Below are 19838 nucleotides of genomic sequence, written 5' to 3'. Positions count from 1 at the left end.
GTATGTTTTTATGCTGGTCTTGGACCGTATTAAACTCTCTTTGTACTAACACACACTGTGGCCATTTACGCACGGGAGGTTTTGCCTTGGATTTGCCGCTTTCTAGATGCGCATTTTCCCCATCTGAATTCTCAAAACTCTGCATGGGGGCTTATTGTTGAGTTTTGAGAATTTGGAGGGGGGGGAATGCATCTAAAGAGTGGCAAATCCAAGGCAAAACCTCCCGTGCATAAATGGCCACACACACAAACAGAAGGCACGTTCCAGCTCCTAGGGGAGGGACCATTCCCCCTGCCGAGGGAAGGGGGCTCTCAGTCTCTCCCACCAGGCGGCGGCGGCGAAGTCCCTGCCCCGCGAGCCCCTGCCTTGCCCTGCCCTCCCACGAAATGCTCATGGGGGGCGCTGCCCGCCGCCATAAAACCGGGCGCCCAGGCGCGGGGCGGCCAGCAGCCATGCAGAGCCCCGGCCCCGCCGCCCCCGCGCTGCACCTGCTGACATCCTACTTCATCGACAGCATCCTGGGCAGCCGCAGCGCCGCCGCCGCCCACCACGGTGAGTCGGGGCGGGAAGGGACCCCGGGCGTCCTGGAAGGGAAGAGGGGGCTGGCCCCTCGGGAACGGCCCGTCCGACGGGGAGAACGAAATGCCGACGGGGAATTGGGGTGAAGCTTCCAAACCCCCCACCCCCGACGGGGGGCCCCACGGGGAGAGAGAGCAGGGGAGGGAGCAGGAACTTTTCTCTTCTCCCCCCCCCCGCGAACTTAACAGGGGAGGAGGGGGCACCCGTTGCATGTCGCATCTCTAGCCCTTGGGGACTTTCACACGTGCCGAAGAATGCACTTTCCATCCAGGTTCAATGCACTTTGCAGTTGGATTTTATGCACGGGAGGCTTGGCCTTGGATTTGCTGCTCTCTAGACGCACCTTTTCCCCGTCCCAATTCTTTAAAAGTAAAAAATAAACCCTTATGCAGAGTTTTGAGAATTCGAATGGGGGGAAATGTGCATCTAAAGAGCAGCAAACCCAAGTCAAAACCTTCCATGCATAAGTGGCCCGACGATCGTTAAAATGCATTGAAAGTGCATTATTCAGCTTGTGTGAAAGCGCTTTCACACGTGCCAAATAATGCACTTTCGATCCACTTTCCATGTACTTTGCAGCTGGATTTGACTGTGCGAAATGGCAAAATCCACTGGCAAACGATCGTTAACATGCATTGAAAGTGGATTGAACGTGCCTGATTCAGCATGTGTGAAAGCTCCCCTTGAGTGTCTTAAAATTCGCGGCTGGGATGGGCGGCGGAGCGCTTTGCCACCGGCTCGACCGCCCGCGCCTCGCCCCGCCCCGCCTCCCAAACAGGCCTCCGCTCCGAGAGGCTTCGGCCTTGGCTGCCCCGCACGAGGCTTCCCTGCAAAAGTCCTGCAGCCCGTTCCTTTGGCCAGTTCTGCACGGGAGGTTTCGCCTTGGGTTTGCCACCCTTTAGCGGCCCAGTTTCCCCCCATCCCAGTTCTCAAAACCCCACAGTATGCCCCTATGCAGAGTTTTGAGGATTCGGGTGGGGGAAACCGTGCACCTAAAGCGGTGGTTCCCAAAGTGGTCAGTACCACCCCCTGGGGTGGGGGTGAGTGGCATTACCTAGGGGGGGGTACTAAGAGGCAAGGGACAGCAGGGGGTGGGCTAGAGGTGGGCCCTTCAACTGTGTTGCTGGATAGGGTAGGAGGCGCTGGAGTTTGTGGAACCGAGGGGGAGGTGGCCCGAATAGTTTGGGGACCCCTGATCCAAAGAGTGGCAAATCCAAGGCAAAACCTCCCGGGCAGAAATGGCCAACTCTGCAGGGCCCTGAGGCTCCAGTCAGGAGCGCAGCTCTGGCATCTGCCGTCCCTTTCCCGGTCGCGATTCCGACCTCACGGCGATCCCCTCTCCCCTTCCCGGCGCCTCGCTAGGCGGGGACCCCGCAGAGCCGCCGAAGCCCTCCCCGGGCCGGCGGCCGGCCGAGGAGAAGCTCGCCTTCCCGGCGGACGACGAGGAGGCGACGGGCGACAGCGACTGCCAGGAGGAGCGGCGCGCCTCCGAGCCCGGCGCGGCGGCAGCAGCAGCCGCCGTCGAGGCTGCAGGGCCCGGGCAGCTGAAGAGGAAGCAGCGCCGCTACCGCACCACCTTCAGCAACCTCCAGCTCGAGGAGCTGGAGCGCGCCTTCCGCAAGTCCCACTACCCCGACGTCTTCACCAGGTAACCGGGGCGCGGGGCGGGGGGACCTCGACGGCGCGGGGATCGCGCCGGCCCAGCTCCACGCAGGGCCGGGCGCGCAGGCAGGGGGGAAGAGGACGGGCGCGATCGCGTCGCCGGGCTTTGCTGCAAAGAAACCAACGGGTGCGTGTCGCCTGGACGCTTGCTCCGAACTAAGCCCTGTCCAGAACAGGAGGGTTTACTCGTGGGGGTGGGGGGGGGTGCCGTCAAGTCGCTTCCGACTCATGGCGACCCTATGAATGAAAGTCCTCCAAAACGTCCTGTCTTTGACATCCTTGCTCAGATCTTGCAAATTGAGGGCTGTGGCTTCCTTTATAGCAGTGGTTCCCAACTTTTTTTTGACCAGGGACCACTAGGACTTTTTTGTTCGGTGCAGGGACCCCAAGGGTCAAAATAAAAATTCAGAGAATTTGAAAATAAACTTTAATCATAACTGTTACTTAAACATTAAACTTATAAAAATATATATTCAAATATTATTCTAATAGAGAACTTTTAATTGAAAATATGAATTTATTATGGGTTTATAACTTTGTTTCGCGGACCTTAATTTAGTTCTCGCGGACCCCTGGGGGTCCACGGACCCCCGGTTGGGAACCAATGCTTTATAGAGTCCATCCATCTCTTGTTGGGTCTTCCTCTTTTCCTAGCAAGATGATTCACAGTGGGTGGCCGTGTGAGTCTGTCTGCAGTAGAAGAAAAGGGCAAGAGTCCAGTAGCACCTTAAAGACTAACAAAAACATTTTCTGGTACGGTATGAGCTTTCGTGAGCCACAGCTCACTTATTCAGACTCTTCTGCATACCACACCTAATCCCATCACGTCTGCTATTCACATTTACATACTGTTAACATTTACATACTAATGCTTGTCTGAATTCACTCCTCTACTTAAAGACAGATGGATTCACATTCTAGCTGTATCTGAAGAAGTGAGCTGTGGCTCACGAAAGCTCATACCGTACCAGAAAATATTTTTGTTAGTCTTTAAGGTGCTACTGGACTCTTGCTCTTTTCCTAGCATCACTGTCTTCTCCAGTGACTCTTGTCTTCTCATAATGTGACCAAAATACAATAGCCGCAGTTTAGTCATTTTAGCTTCTAGGGTCAGATCAGGCTTGATTTGATCTATAACCCACTGATTTGTTTGATTTGTTTTTGGGTTTTGGGGGGGGGGGTTTGGCAGTCCACGATACCTAGTACGAGCATTTTTTTTAATGCTCTATTTATAATCAGCTTGGACTTGCCATCTTATCCCCACTATTGGAAAATTTATCTGGTTCTTCTAACAAATATAAACTTGGAAAACTACTGGCAGACGAGAACCCTTTGACCACATAGGATGCCAAATTTTGTGCTGCAGAGATTAAAGTACGTAATAAATTAAAAAGCAAAGATGCAGATAAAGTTGAGCTTAAACTACTGGATTTCAAAAGTGGAGAAACCAGATGGCTGTTTTGTTTATAGGAAAGAGATGATTGTTAAATTACTATGTGGTAATCTGATTTTAATTTTGATAAGTTTTTATATCCTATTTTATTTGAAATACTGTAAGATTGTTACATATAGTGTGTATTTATTGGTCTTTGACCGCAAATAAAATTCAATTCAAATACTCCCTAGTACATGAGATTACGATTGAGGTTAACGTGAAGGGAATCTCCACTTCTGCGCGAGCCTCTTTGGTTGCCTCCCTGTGGCTAGGATGGCCAACGTAGCTCTCATAGCCGCTGCCAGTGCAGAGGTTTGTGCACTGGCAAAGGGAGGTGTCTCCAGTAGGGACCCGGGAAATTGGCAGCACAAGGACCAGCTGGCAGGAAATGGTACCAATATGTGTAGAGCTTTGAAAGTGCGCACCCTTCCCTTCCAAATGGTTCAATAATGCACTTGGACAGCGTCCTTTCCAAAAGGATTGTAATAATGCAAGGTTGGGAAGGCGTGTGCTGAGGATGAGGAAAACCTGAAAATATGATAATTAGAAGATGACGCCATGTGGCTTTTAAAAAAAATAACTTTAGAGGCAAAGACTGAGGGGGTAAACCTCTGGGTAGAAACAGTTTTTTGTTAAGAAACAACCCTGAAGAACTGTACAAACGTCCAGAATTCTGGTTCCCATAGTGGAGCATCCGAGTCAGGAAAATATGACCTTTTGGAGTTACCAAACAGGCTAACAAAAAATACATCTTCTCATGTTGATGTACTAGCAAACAAAATAGGGGGAGATGAGAGGTAACTTGACCAGACACACTTGCCAAGCCCTAGAGAGCATCACACGGATTTGCCATAGACTCCGCTGGTGGCGGTGCAGATCTCAGAAGGGGTGATGGGCTCCAGCCGTGCCTGTTGCCTTCTCCCACCTTGTTGGCGGCCACGAGTGCCGCCAGTTGCTTGGGTAGAAAACTGACCTTGCGTGCCAAGCACAATGGTTGTGTCACCGTGTATGCTTGTGCCAGGGAGGTTAACCCAATCTAGGTGCTCACCAGGAGATGAGGAAGGTAATGGCTCTGCCGTTAGCCCCCTTGCATCTGGCAGTCAGAGGTATACCACCTCTGAGCAATGGGAGCGGGAGGGAAACTAGGAAGCCATGTTGGTCCATGCCAGAGTAAATCCACATTATCAGTTGTGTAATACCACAATCTTTTTTGTTCCCCAGCTGGATGATAGCAAGATTGGAGAGCGGGTAGGGGAAAAGATTATTAGTATTAAGAGTGTGGCCAAGAGGTCAAAAGAGTGTGGCCAAGAGGTCAAAAGTTTGCAGTTCGTAGCTTACTTCCAATTGGGGAACAGGAAGGGCGGGCAGAAATACAGTGCAGTACTACACAGATTTCAAAGGGCTTGGAGCAATTCTGCATGGGATTGCTCTGTTAAATGTCCTGGTATCAGGCACAAACAGATTTCAGGATGCAGCAGAGGCTACTGGGATAAAAAAAAGGCAGAGAATGGGGTTGCTCCCTTTGCGAATATAAAATATAGAGCCAGATACTCCATCTTCTGCACAACAAGTTGGCGCGAGGGAGCCCTGATCTCCTTCGCATCTGGTGAGCCTGCATAATCTGTTCCGAAGACTTCTAAATTGAGGCTGGGGCCCAAACCTGGTCTGGGACTCCTCACACCTCCTCTCCCCATCCCAGATGTGGTGGTTGTCTGACAGTGAAAGTGCAGATAGCTTTTTGTTAACCACAATCTGTGAGATTATACCACATGAGCCAGTGTCCAAGTCCTGGTTTGAATGAAGGTGACCCTAGCCCTTTTTCAGACATTTATTGCAGGTGTTCAGTCTGTTCAGAACACATTTGATCTAGGTGGCTTTTGCCGTCTCAGCTGCTGAGAATAATCAACAGAGTTACCCAAAGCTCTAGAAAACTTACTTCGAAATATAGCAATTTTACCAACACTCATGACAGCCTGGCTCGTAAGCTTTCAGGGCTGGGACAAATGGGTACAGATCCTATGCAGCCTGGATTAAACCCCTGAGTCACAGAGTGGTGATTTATAAACCCATCCTAGGTTTTTCAAGCTCTGTGATTTCATCTTATGAGCAGAGTTTTAAAGGAAACACTTGCATTACCTCTAAATGAAACACGTTTTTCTATAAGATACACATCTTCAAATTTTCATATTCTGCTTTCTGGATTTCAAAATATATAAACATTTCTTAGAGACTAAAGGGTCTAAAGGCAATTAGGGAAAAGGTTTTGGTCCCCTTTCCATAAATACTATGTTTTTCTGCTTTATAAGGAATCACCAGGACCAAAGTTGGATTCTGACACTATTATGCCACATTGTGGCTTTCAGAATGTAGAACTCCCACTGGATAGGGAGAAAGCATAGAAACGGCAAACATAAGAGCATAGGATGGACTAGTATTTAGTGTACTGGGTTGACTTTTTTAAAAGCCACGTGACAGTGAAATTTTTTCAGTCAGCACTATTTTTGTTTTTATAAGTGTGATTCAGTTTCCAATATAACAAAAAAAATTGGCTTTCTATTTGCAGGGAGGAACTTGCGATGCGGCTAGACCTCACGGAAGCCAGAGTTCAAGTAAGTGACAGCTTCTTTACTCTTTTACAGGGACTCTACTCTAGGTACATCTTTGTCCACTTTTGAACTGGAGAAAACAGAATGCAAAAAAAATGAAACTTCCCAGACTAAACATGGTATAAATCTCTTTCCCCCCCCCCCACTTCCGATGGCATTGGGGATAGAGCTATTAAAGTATTTAAGTGGGTACAGATTTAAGTAGGCAGAGTCATCCATCCCTTTAAATCTGTTAATCCTATTTCCCATCATATCATCATCCATGATGCTTCCCTCCTCTAATTCTGTCACCCATCAGTGCCAGGAAGTCTCCTGTTCTCTTAAAGGCCTGTCCCTATTTTCCCTTATACCTGAACCCCCTTTCCTGTATAGCTCTTTGGCACCACCTCCACTTCCCTTTAAAGCAGGGGTGTCAAACATAAGGCTTGAGGGCCAGATCAGGCCCCTTGAGTGCTCGTATCCAGCCCACAAGCCAGCCGAAGCAGCCACCCCCACCCTCGATCTGGGCTGGTGAGGCATGTCCCGACCAAGTGACATTTATGTCATATCCGGCCCTTGTAACAATTGAGTTTAACACCCCTGCTTTAAATCCCTCTTCATAACCCATCTTTTCCAGCTTAACCCTCCCATTCTCTTTTCCCAACTAAAACCACACCTAAATCTAAATGTAGTCCATATGACTGAATTTGTACATTTGTACTATTTGTCTCCCCTACTGTCTAGACATTAGATTGTAAACTCTGTCAGATAAGCAGCTCTCCTTTTTTGGTGAAGTCATTCCATGAAGCAAAAAATGGCAGAGGGATGCCAGTTTGTAAAAGATTTGTATTTCTGCTATAGGAAAATGACTACTTGCAGTCAAGCAACAGTATGGGGCTACTTGCAGTCAAGCAACTGTATGAAACCCGTAGATTCCACTTTGGCATTGATCAGAGCATTAAGAAGAGAGGAATATGTTGGTAGGTAGGTTGAGGGGAAATGCTCAGATCTATAGGAAAAGAAAGAGCTGTGATTTGGAAGACTCCTGGTTCAGATCTTGCATTTGCTATGAGCTTGCTAGGTGGCCTTACACAAGCGGCGCACTCACGCTCTCTCTCTCATAGCCTCAGCTCCCACCCATCTACAATAAGGGGGTAATAATACGGACCTACTTTTTAAGACTGTTGTAACCATTACAGTGTGGTAATGTGTGTGAAAACGCTATACAGAAAGCACTATGGAAATGCTAAACATTATTATTTCTACAAGAATCTTAAAATTTCACAGGTTGATAAATATGCAGAAGTTTTAGAATGATGTGTTTGAAAATCTAGTGCCAGTACATTTCAGATGTCATTTGCATTTCAGAGGAAATAGAAATTATAAATAAGAGCAGCTAAGAAATAGATGCATAAAAGACTCAGTGACTGTGGCCAGAATGTGGGTACCAGCTTTCATATTTGGGTGGGGGGCTGATTAGCACACTGACTTTTTGGTTTTTTAAGTGGGTTGCGACCTGAACTGACAAGGGTTTCATCACTTGCATCATGACAGCCTTTGAGAGTCGGAAAAGCAGAAAAGAAAAACAATAGATCTAGGCAAGAGGATAAGTAAAAATAGTGTTAATGCAATGTTAATTAGTTCAATGTCATAAAGTTGGCCTATAGGTAGGAAGCCCACCTTAAAATATAATTCATGGGATTCAATCAATGATCAAACTTTCTTATGAGGAACAATGACTTGTCTGTGAATTTCACAAGGCTGTGTTGGCCACCGCTAACTTTTGCCCATGTAGCATGATGTACTTTCAGTGTTCTACTTTCAACTCTGCAGACTTAAGAAGAGAATTGGAGCGGCTTGTTATTATTAAGCTTTTCCCCCTTTCCAAAACTTTTTTTTAAGGTTTGGTTTCAAAACCGAAGAGCTAAGTGGAGGAAACGAGAAAAAACCGAAATTTTAGGCAGCATGCCTGGGATCTCCTTGACGCATCCTTTGGGCCTCTATTTGGATGTTCCACTGAGTCCATCTCCTCTCTTGGAACCCGCATGGCGATCTGTGCCAGTTTCCACAATGGCTATGCCATCAATGGCACCAGCTTTCAGCCCGACAGCAATGACACCGTTCGGCCTTGGCAGCCTCACCTGGACATCCCTCTTCCGAAACCCAGTTTTAAGCCCTCAACTTGGAAGGTAAATACAAAGACTGCATATTGAGTTACAACACAAGGACATATGTTTATCAACCTAATTCTATGCAGATAGGCATGTATAAGTCCCTTGATTTTAATGGGCAACCCAGCTGTGCTTAGAATTGGACTTGTTGGCTTTTCTTATTGATCTCAGGAATCGATTGGTTGGCTCCAGCAGAAAATTTCTGCTGACAGAAAGGGAGGTGATTTTTGCCAGTTTCCCCCTTCATGCTATTCTTATTGGCCCCCTGAACCTCAGGAGCAGCAGAGGAGTTTCAAACTACTAACAGAAGTCCCTTCCATCAGCTGATGGGAAAATAAGTATAATATGAAAATATTAAAACATCCCTTCCGGTTGTCTGTTCATCATTAAAGGGAAAATAATTGTGATCTAAAGAGCTAGTTGCTGGTTAATCCTATGCTTGACTACTCAAGAGTAAGTTTCATTGTGTTCAGTGGGCTTGCCCCCTAGTATGTATGCATAGGACCTCAGCTGTATGTTCATTGGAAAGAGCACGTGTTCACCCAGTTTAGTTTTTTCTCCTCTGAACGTTCCTCCTTCCAATGCTATATTGTGAACTGCTTTGAAACTCCCCTTGGTTTTAAAAGTAGTTTGCTATGCAGCTGGCAGTTACCGGGAAAACCAGCCAGAAGCCCTGTTGAGTTCACATCGCAGGTTTCACCCTACGTTGGACCGTGTCTCTAACTTGTTAATTAATAAAAGCTTTAGACATGATACCTTCAAAAGATAAGCACTTCAAAATCCCATTGAGAACTAAATCTCACCAAGTGAAACAACAGGGCAAACCCCGTACAGAGGTTACTTCATCCTTGGATTTTGGTGGGCTCAAATTGGAGTCACTCTGCATAGGATTGCAGTGAAACAGCGTTGCAGATGTGCATCTGGAGTAAAATGGGCAAATCATAGAAACAAAGAGCTTAATTCATCTTGTAACATTTTCCTTTGGGGCATTTCTTCTTCCCTTACAGTGGAAAAAAAAGCAAAAATAAGATGCATGATGAAAAAGACCCCCTCCCCTCATAAGACAAGGAGGATTTGGCCCTAGAGTAGCTGCAAATGCTTTATGTGGCTGTAAATAATTATTCAAATAAAACATGTTTGAGTGTTCCAATCAACTCAAATATTGAAAGCCAAACAAACTAGAACAGAACACTTAACACATGTGAAACTGGGCACTGGTTTTGATGTCACATCCTGTGGTGGGTTAGGATGTTGCTTGACCTATGTTGTCTTTGTGTTACTGGGGGCAAGCAGCTTGTGTGTATTTGCACTGCTGTTTTTGGCACTGTACTTGTGGAGCTAGATATGGGAGAAACAGCTTTCACTTCCTGATGGTGACATGGTGTGTTGTGGGTATAAAACAACTGTGTACTGCATTTGTACTTGAATATGGGGTCTTGTGGGGTTTTGGGGAGGAGTTATCTTTCAAGATGCTCAGGAGAAAGGCGGGCATATGAATATGTTAAAATAAAATGGTGGTCTGGACTGCAACCTAACTGGCTTAGACTGCAATCCTAAAAATCTTTTCTGGGAGTAAGCCCCATTGAATAAAATGGGACTTACTCCTTAGGAGATGCTTAGTAAAGCCGCCTTCTCACAGTTGCAATATGAAAGTACCTGAGGAGAGAAGGCAGCTTGGTATAGCCCAATCTTGTCAGATCTCAAAAGCTAAGCAGGCTCGGTACTTGGAAGAGATACCTCCAAGGAAGACTCTGCAGAGGCAAACCACCTCTGCTTCTCACTGCCTAGAAAGCCCCTTGCTGGGGCTGCCATGAGTCAACTGTGACTTGTCGGCACTACACACACATCAAAGTACCCACTGAGTGAGACTGTTTGGAAGAAATGATCAACCGGCATGGAGCACATAGAAGAGTTGGGATGGAAGCAAACACAGCTTGTGTGTTATGAGCAGAGGTGCTTGGGAGAATCCAGAACAAGCCCTTTTTCCCAACCATGTTTTGGTCTGGATTTTTTTATCATGTGCTGCATCTGCTCATCATAGGATACTGCACTGTTCATTGCACTATAGCAGTTGTTTGCAACTAGATTCTCTTGTGCGGACAGCAAGCCAACCCAGTTGCAAATTATTGCTGCAGCTTAATGACAGAGAAATATCCAGTCACATGGGGATGCAGGTCTGGTTTGATATTCCATTTATTTAGCTGAAATGTGATTTTGTCTATCTACTGTAAATTGGTTTCCGGAGCAGCTCACAAAATCATTACCTGAAAAAATTAAAATATTAATAAAACTTAAAATTCCATTCCCAAAACACAGAAAATGTACAGCTAGAAATATTAAAACCAGTTTTTAGCATCAAGAAAACCTAAAAACCATCATCCACACTCATTAAAGCTAACAAAGCCACAATATTAAAACTGAAATAAGACGAGAAACAGTAAATAAATAAAACAACATTCCAAGGAGCTTTTGGGAGAAGAGGGGGTGAAGAAGTGCAGAAAAAAGGAATCTTACCTAAAAGCCTTTAAGAATGTCTTCACCTAACCAAGGAAGGATAGCAAACCTGGAGCCAGGCAGGCATCCAGGGGGAGGGAATTCCACCGCTGAGGTGCCACAACTGAAAAGGCTGTGCTCCTAGTTATCATCCACCTCACCTCTGAAAGAGAAAGGAGGTCCTATTTGGGTAAGTGCCTTTAATCAGGACACTGAGAGGATTCAGTCCACCTTCGTACGCCGCATTCTTGGTGTCCCCAATTGCGTAGGGTATGCAGCTCTGTGCCTTGAGACGGGACAGGATTTTTGGGAGACCAGAGCTTGGATCCAGACCATTAAGTTCTGGTTACATCTGCACATTCTAACTGAATATCCTGGCTATATTCCTGCATTGCTGGGAGATTCTTACATAAACCAGTGGTCGAAATTAATTATCAGGAAAATCAAGTCTGTCGGTATCCCATTTGATTCTCTTTTGATGCTTGGGAAAGAGCAAGCATTTAGATTGATACGTCAGCGCCTACTAGATATAGAAATGCAGACCCTAACCTCCCTAGCTAATAGACACTGTTCCCCCATGTTTCATGGTATTACTCCGGCTTATGGAGCTGCAGCTTCCTACTTGTCTTATTTGGAGTCACCGGACATTCACAGAGCTTTCATGCTCGCTAAACATTCTTCCCTCAGCTATCCTACAAGGAAGATACAAAGGAACCCCTTTTACTGATAGGTATTGTCCATGTAAGACTGGGGTCCTGAACACTTAACTCACGTGCTGTTGTACTGCCAGCTTTACATGAGGCTGAGGAATACTTATATTAAACCCCTACTGCCTAAAGAACAGAATCTTTCAGATCAGCAATCGGTGATGTACCTTTTATCTGATAGAAACCCTACCTTTACCCAACAAGTAGCTAGTTTTCTCCTGTCTGCACAAAGGATTCACGAGCAGTTTGAACGTACTTCTAAGTAATGTCCTTTTAATGTAATATTTTAACCAATTTGTAATTCTGTTTATGGTATACTGATGTAAATGCCTAATAAAGATGATGATGACAATGGAGGTAGAACAGAGCCTCAGAAGGTTGTCAGTGGCTGGTCAGGAATGTACGGAAGAAGACGGTCCTCTTAAATCCTAGCCCCAAGACATTTAATTATTTTAGGGCTTTACAATTAACAACTAGCACTTTGAATTGAGCCAAGAGGGAAATGGGCAGCAGTTGATAATAACAAACATTAAGCCCCAAAGAGGCCATGACCCTCTGCCTCAGAGTATCTTTCCTTGCCTGTTAAAGTTCAGCAGGGTCTTTCTCAACATTCTGTCGCCTAACAAGCTGTGGTTGGCAATAGGAAGTTATGAAGGGCCTTGTTTGCTTTAGTCCCCGAGAGACTAGCATCTCTGTCTTAACTAAAATCTAGGCGCCTCTGTAAATCTGTTCTTTTTAAGCATGTTTCTGAAGGGTGAGGCGACCACTTTTATCAATAAACTGGCTTAGCCTAGGGGCTAAGAGAATTGTGTCATTCACAGAGCTCTCTGGTTCAAATTGCACCTCTGCCAGGAACTCTCTAGGTGACCATAGGTTAGCCACTATTTTCTCATATTGAAGAGGGTGGAATAATACTGCCCTATCATTCAGCAGTAGGACATACATGAAGAAATTTGGACATAGAAACAGTGGCAAATCTACTGTGTAACTAAGGAAGCCTAAGTTTCAGGGCCCCTAATCCCGGAGAGGGCCTGAAGCAACTTTTTTTTTAATGAGTAAATTTTTCAACAAAATCAATGGAGTTTTTAAAGTGTTTGTTATTAAAACAAGGCTATTTTAGTGATAGAATCATATGTCAATGGGTTGAAGTACTTAATATTGACATTAGAATATGCTCTAATACCCATTTCATATGGCCTCAAAATGTCCCTGTAACTGGTTAAATTTCAAAATTTTCTTGGGGCTTGCAGTGCCCAAACCCCCAGCTGTATGGGCTCGCTGAGCTCGCCAGAATCTATTCATAGCCTACATTTTGGCAGCTGGATCCTCAAATCCTTCATTGGTGCATGGATTAATAGTTCTATAGCTCAGCCCTTAGGCTAGAGCCAATCGGAACCATAAAAAGACATCTGAATTCTCAACTCAGGCTGCACTCGTCTCACTTGTGCATTTTAACACCAAAAATCAGATTTTCACCTCTTTATCCTAATCAGCCCCCTCTAATGAGCTTCTACCTCTCTATTAGAGAATGAACCAATACATCTGCCATAGAACAATCCAATTGAAGAAGATGACAGTGGTTACCCAGACCTCGTTGCTGGTGGGAAGGGGCTTGCTCCATGGCCCATTTTCAAGGACTCCACCCCACCACCGTGTTCTCCACCATTTGGGCCTCAAGGTCCTTGCAAGGGCAGCAAGGCCCTTTAGACCTTGTTGGATGTTGCCCTATTGTTGCTGGTTGCGAAGGGCCCCCCATAACAGTTCAAGCTTCAGAGTCCCAAAAATGTCAGTCCGCCACTGCATAGAAAGCTGAATTGCTATCTTAACATTACTGTTCAGTGCTGCTTTCTTACATTTGGTTCATTTGTTATATTTTGAGATGTTCGTTTTAAAATTTTTGTTCACAAGCTACCTTTGGAGAGATGTGATTGAAATCTTTTAAGAAAGAAAACTTGGGATCAAATCCCCACTCTTATCTCCTTTGTCTCACGAGGGAAGAAATATTGGTCCCTGAAGTAACTGATCTTGACCTTTCTTTTCTCTTGCAATGAATGCAGGTTCCTCAGTGCTCTGAACCCCCTCGTGACAACTACTTCCGTCCTAATGAAAGCTCCTGGCCCCCCAGCAGACCCCGTTGCAACAGCCTTCGCTGACCCAGTAGCCGCTGAAAGGAAAACCTCTAGTATTGCAGACCTGAGACTTAAAGCAAAAGAACATTCTGCACAAATCCCCCAACTGAACCATGTAGCGACTCCAACAAGTGCTAGCAAAGATCTTTAACCGTTTATTCGGGTGGGGGAGGCAGGATAAGACCTGCGATTATGTCTGAGCAATACCATCTCCCATAAATGGACGCAACTGCAGAGGATACTGAGAAGACAGCCTCCCAAGGAAAACCAGACTGCCAAACGGAGTGTTCTTCTGGGGGGGGGGGGCGCTGAAGATTTGTACAAATATATACTGCTTCTATTGCCATATCCTATATATGTGTGTGGGTGTCTCTGTGTGAAACATTCTGTATTCAAAAAACTGACAACTATATATAAACAGGTAAGCAAGCTTACTGTAGCAGTTGGGATGTTTTACAGTGAGGGCTTTCGTTGAACATTTCGGCGTTTTTATAAGCAGCCCTGAAACTGCATGTGCATAGTCGAGGGGACTAGGGCACCCTCGCTAGAAAGGAAATCTTACTGAACTCAGTGAACATATGAAGCTGCCTTAAACTGAATCAAGACCATCACCACATCTAACTCAATATTGTCAGCTTTGCAGCATCTCAGTCAGAGAGGAAACATGGATAGGGGTATGTTGTGAGCCCCCAGTTCATCCCTCATCTGCTGTCAACTCACCAGGTAGCCTTAGGCAAGAACCTCAAACCCCACCCCCATCTGGGGAGAGGAATGACCGTGGCTCAGTGGCCGAGCATCTGTTTTGAATGCAGAAGGTCCCAGGTTCGATCCCCAGCATCTCCAATAATAGATTCAGGTAATAGGTGATGTGCAAGATCTCAGCCCTGGAGGAGTGCTGCCAATCTGAGTCGACAATCGTGAAGTTGATGGACCAGCGGTCTGAGTCAGTATAAGGCAGCATCTTGTGTTCCTCGGCAGGATAATCCCAGCCTGCTTTTACAAATCCATTGCAAGGATTCCTAAGATGATGAGTAGCACTTCGAATACAGAAAGCGCTGTATCAGTATTGCTATTATAGGAATTCAAAATGGTTTGCTTGATGGTCAGGATCATACTGGAATGCCAGGAAAACTCCACTAAGTTGGCAGAGGTGTCTGGAGCAGAAGTGTGATAAACTTTGAACTTGAGGTTTTCACTTCAAGATCCAGTTTTGTACAAAATGTATCATTATTTCAAACCCAAAATAAATGTTTGCTTTTATGCTTCATGAGATAATGGAGTAAAAAAAAATCTCAAGGCTTTAGCCATCCATTGCTTTGTAAACTAATTCCTTCTTCAGTTAGAAAACTTGACAAGTATTTGGCATGTTTGGCTTTTCTTTCTTTTTTGGGGCCATTTGCAGCAGATAAAAGGCTTTGTGGGCTTATGAGTCTTGGGAATTTATATGCAAGGCTGTAAGTAGAAGGGGGATTTCATTTATTCTCTGATCACTTCCTCACTGGAGGGTGAGAGAGCCTTGGATATTGGTAAATAGGGCATATGTATGACACTGCACTATAACAAATCGGACAAGTGGTCGGTTGTGTCCAGTACTTGCTACTTGGCCATGAAGCAGCTCCTCAAAGCTTTTGGCATAGATCAGTGCTGGACCCTCTGCATGAGATCCTTTAACTAAGAGATACTGGTTATGGAACATAGGACTTCCCACGGACAGATCCTGGGCTCTGCCGCTGACTTACAGCCCTTCGTCACAGTCAAGTTGTTTTAATGCAAAATAAATTATGACTGACAGAATGTCCATTACAACATTCTCAAATTCACTACAACAGCAATACTGGAAAAGATCCAATCTATTTGATTGGCCAGATCCTTTTCCCCAAAAGGAGGATGCTAATGAATTTAAGTACATTAGATGCTTTACTACAGATTTGAAATATTTTTTAGTCAGGAAATACTAGACTTCGGTAAAATGTTAGGAAAAAATGTTTATTATTTAATGTTATTTAGATAAATAGTTGCAGTTTCTACATACTAGAGGCAGAACAACACTGGGTTATCAGGTGGGCACCAATCACACTTGAGAAAAGAGGATATTCTCAAAACTACTGGTGCATGTGTGTGTGTGTTAAGTGCCGTCAAGTCACTTCCGACTCATGGCGACCCTATGAATGAAAGTCCTCCAAAATATCCTCTCTTTGACAGCCTTGCTCAGATCTTGCAAATTGAAGGCTGCGGCTTCCTTTATTGAGTCAATCCATCTCTTGTTGGGTCTTCCTCTTTTCCTGCTGCCCTCAACTTTTCCTAGCATGACTGTCTTTTCCAGTGACTCTTGTCATCTCATGACGTGACCAAAATACGATAGCCTCGGTTTAGTCATTTTAGCTTCTAGGGTCAGTTCAGGCTTGATTTGCACACAGGACTATTTCGGTCCCACCCTATGTTTGAAAGCAGGGTTGTAAATCTCCAGGTGATGCCTGGAATTCTCGCGGAATTACAACTGCTCTCAAGAGATCAGTCCTTCTGGAGAACATGACAGTTTCGAAGGGCAAATTCTATGCCATCACATCCCCACTGACAGCCTTCCCTAAGTACCACCTCCAAATCTCCCAAGAATTTCCCAAGCTGGAGTTGGCAACCTTATTTGGAAGCACCCAAAAATTTTAAAATCTATTTTTACTCTGAACTGCCCAGGAACAACAGAATAATGACAACAGATACCCTGCATCTCATTTTATGGTCTAGCTACATCCACACTAGTCTGCAAAGAATGGTAATAAGCATACAGGCCATGCGAATGTTATACCTACTGTATGGAAATCTTTCAAAATCGTTCCACGTGGCAGTGATCTTCGTGGGGTCAACTGTTAGTATAAGGTAAAGGTCCCCCGTGCAAGCACCAGGTCATTTCTGACCCATGGGGTGATGTCACATCCCGACGTTTACTAGGCAGACTGTGTTTATGGGGTGGTTTGCCAGTGCCTTCCCCAGTCATCTTCCCTTTACCCCCAGCAAGCTGGGTATTCATTTTACCAACCTCGCAAGGATGGAAGGCTGAGTCAACCTTGAGCCGGCTACCTGAAAGTGACTTCCGTTAGGATCAAACTCAGGTCGTGAGCAGAGCTTTTGACTGCAGTACTGCAGTTTACCACTTTGCGCCATGGGGCTCCTAACTGTTAGTATACACAGCAGCAAATAGTTAAAAGGGAAAGGTATAGAGTATTTCTTCAAGGGTGCTTTTTGTTGTGTGGCCTTCACTGCTGTAATCCTCTGCCTGGTTGGTGCCATCATTTTTAAGTCGCTGGGCAGTAAGTCTTGCAACAGGTCTTCCAGCATGGTGTAGTGGTTGTGGTAGATTCTAATCTGGAGAACTGGGTTTGATTCTATACTCCACATGAGCAGCAGACTCTAATCTGGCAAACCGGGGTTGTTTCCACACTCCTACACATAAAGCCAGCTTCCTGACCTTGGGCTAGTCACAGTTCTCTCAGAACTCTCTAAGCCCCCACCTACCTCACAAGGTGACTGTTGTGGAGAGAGGAAGGGAAGGCGATTGTAAGCCGGTTTGATTCTCCTTAAAAGGTAGAGAAAGTTGGCATATAAAAACCAACTCTTCTTCTTCTGTGGACTCCAGCTTGGGAAATTTGCAACAAAACCCAATAAGCCATTCAAAAACGAGCCAGTGCATGAACACAGCATAAAAACAAACACCGAGCAGTCTAAAATTATATTCATAAAATGGCTCTCAAATTAGAGGCAGACCACAAGACAGTGAAAAACAAAGTTGTAAGTACCTTGGCAAGAACCAAGCAAGCCTTAAGAAGAAATGCATCTAAAGGTGAGGGGCCATCACTGAAAAGCCCTGTCTCTGGTTGCCACCCACCTCATCTCTTCTGGCAAGGGCACAGAAAGCAGGGCTTAAGCAGAGGACCTTAACCAGTACACTAGACAGTGCGGAAAGATGGGAGTCCTTCAAGTACCCCAGCTCCAAACTGTTCGGGGCATTATAGAACCATCATTTTGAATTGTGCCCACAAAACAATCTTCATGAAGAAGCAGAAGAGTTGGTTTTTATATGCAAATTTTCTCTACGTTTTAAGGAGAATCAAACCGGCTTACAACCACCTTCCCGTCCCCTCCCCACAACAGACACCCTGTGAGGTAGGTGGGGCTGAGAGAGCTCTAAGAGAACTGACTGTCCCAAAGTCACCTAGCTGGCTTCATGTGTAGGAGTGAGGAAACCAAACCAGTTCGCCAGATTACAGTCCACCGCTCTTAACCACTACGCCATGCTTGTCCAAAGGTGTGGGGGGGTTACACTAAAGAGGAAAGAATGGCACCACCACACCAATGCTACATTATTCTGCTTGTACTGCTGGTAGCCACTTCCTGGGCCATTTGGGCAATTTTCTCCACTCTTCATGACCTTTCAGTGCATATGAATAGACAAGTTGTGGTGATTCTCTGTGCACAAACAGCTTGCCTCCCAGATACAGCTACCACATGACCCAGTTTAGAAACCAACCTGAATATGTTGGCTGTAACTTGGCACACACGCATACTTATTTCAACATTTGATCAGTGAATCATTATGGATGTTTCTATTCAGGAGTACAAATTACAAGAAGGTTCTCAGACCATCACAAAGATGCTAGCCTGGGTCTAAGACTAACACTTCCAGCCTCTCAAGCACCCCCTGTAAAGTCATTCTACACTCATGCTAAGTATGAGTTTAGGATAGGGTTGCCAGCTCCGGGTTGGGAAATACCTGGAGATTTTGGGGGTGGAGCCTGAGGAGGGTGGGGTTTGGGGAGGGGAGGGAGGGAGGGAGGGACTTAAATGCCATAGAGTCCAATTGCTAAAGCGGCCATTTTCTCCAGGTGAACTGATCTCTATCGGCTGAAGATCAGTTGTAATAGCAGGAGATCTCCAGCTAGTACCTGGGGGTTGGCAACCTTATTGTCAGTGAGGGTGGAGGTTTTTGTGTGTGTTTGTTTGTGTGCAATTAAATTGTCAAATTCACCACCAGCAAATATAATGATGGCCAGTAGCACTGATGCATCTAAGGGGGTCTGGACAGCTTCATAAAGGATAGGTCCATCAATGGCTACTAACCATGATGACTAAAGGGAATCTCCATATCCAGAGATCGCTCAACACCAGTGCTAGGAAGCAACATCGGGAACAGCAACATCATAAGTCTTGACTTCCATGCCCCATCTGTTGGCCCTCCAGGGTAACTTGTTGGCCACTGTGTGAAGTAGGATGATGGACTAGATGGACATAAGAAGATAGAAAAAACCATGCTGTATCAGACCAAGGCTCAACAAGTCCAGCAGTCTGTTCACACAGTGGCCAACCAGGTGCCTCAAAGAAGCCCACAAACAAGACAACTGCAGTAGCACCATCCTGCCTGTGTTCCACAGTACCTAATATAATAGGCATGCTCCTCTGATACTGGAGAGAATAGGTATGCATCATGACTAGTATGCTCCTCTGATACTGGAGAGAATAGGTATGCATCATGACTAGTATTCATTTTGACTAGTAGTCATGGATAGCCCTATCCTCCATGGACCACTGGGCTTATTCCACAGGATCCTTAGAAAGTTCCAGGATCTTGGCTAGCTGATAGGGGGACAGCCCTTTCTCTGCTTGAAACCCTACTGCCAACCAGAGCAGAATACCCTGACTATATAAGACAACTTCATATTTTAAACTAGCACACCAAGGATAAACATTTGCAACATGGTTCTTTGTGTCTTAGAATGATGTTTCATGTAGCAACTCTTGAGACTGAACTGAAATTTGCTTATCTTATTTGCAAGTTTTATTTTCTACCACAAATTCAATCTGGAAGAATCTCCATTTGTCAGCACGATTTTATTTCCAAAAGTTACACTGTGCAAACAAGAGATGTACGGAAAGAGAGATTGCACGGGGAGGGCAGAAGAGGGAGGGGAGAAGTGTGTGCGTGTGTTTTTTGAATAATAAGCCAGGTGTTTGAAGAAAAGACAAAAGCAGCAGCACAGTAGGGTGTTCTGACTCACAAATCTGTATTGAGAAAGAAGTATTCATGA

At 45.4% G+C, this 19838-nt stretch overlaps 1 protein-coding gene across 1 annotated transcript; it reads left to right on the top strand.

Annotated features, from left to right (window-relative positions):
• Positions 1–386: 386 nt before the first annotated feature.
• On the top strand, positions 387–13914 carry ESX1 (ESX homeobox 1). Its single transcript, XM_056858995.1, has 5 exons — positions 387–552; positions 1942–2227; positions 6240–6285; positions 8164–8450; positions 13690–13914. The coding sequence occupies exons 1-5, from the start codon at positions 387–389 to the stop codon at positions 13910–13912; spliced, it is 1008 nt and encodes a 335-aa protein (XP_056714973.1). The 3' UTR covers positions 13913–13914.
• The last annotated feature ends 5924 nt before the right edge of the window (positions 13915–19838 follow it).

Source organism: Euleptes europaea, chromosome 13 (genome assembly GCF_029931775.1).
Source record: "Euleptes europaea isolate rEulEur1 chromosome 13, rEulEur1.hap1, whole genome shotgun sequence".
NCBI lineage: Eukaryota > Metazoa > Chordata > Lepidosauria > Squamata > Sphaerodactylidae > Euleptes > Euleptes europaea.
The sequence above is the reverse complement of the archived record's forward strand: the minus strand, read 5'-3'. Positions and strand labels throughout refer to the sequence as shown.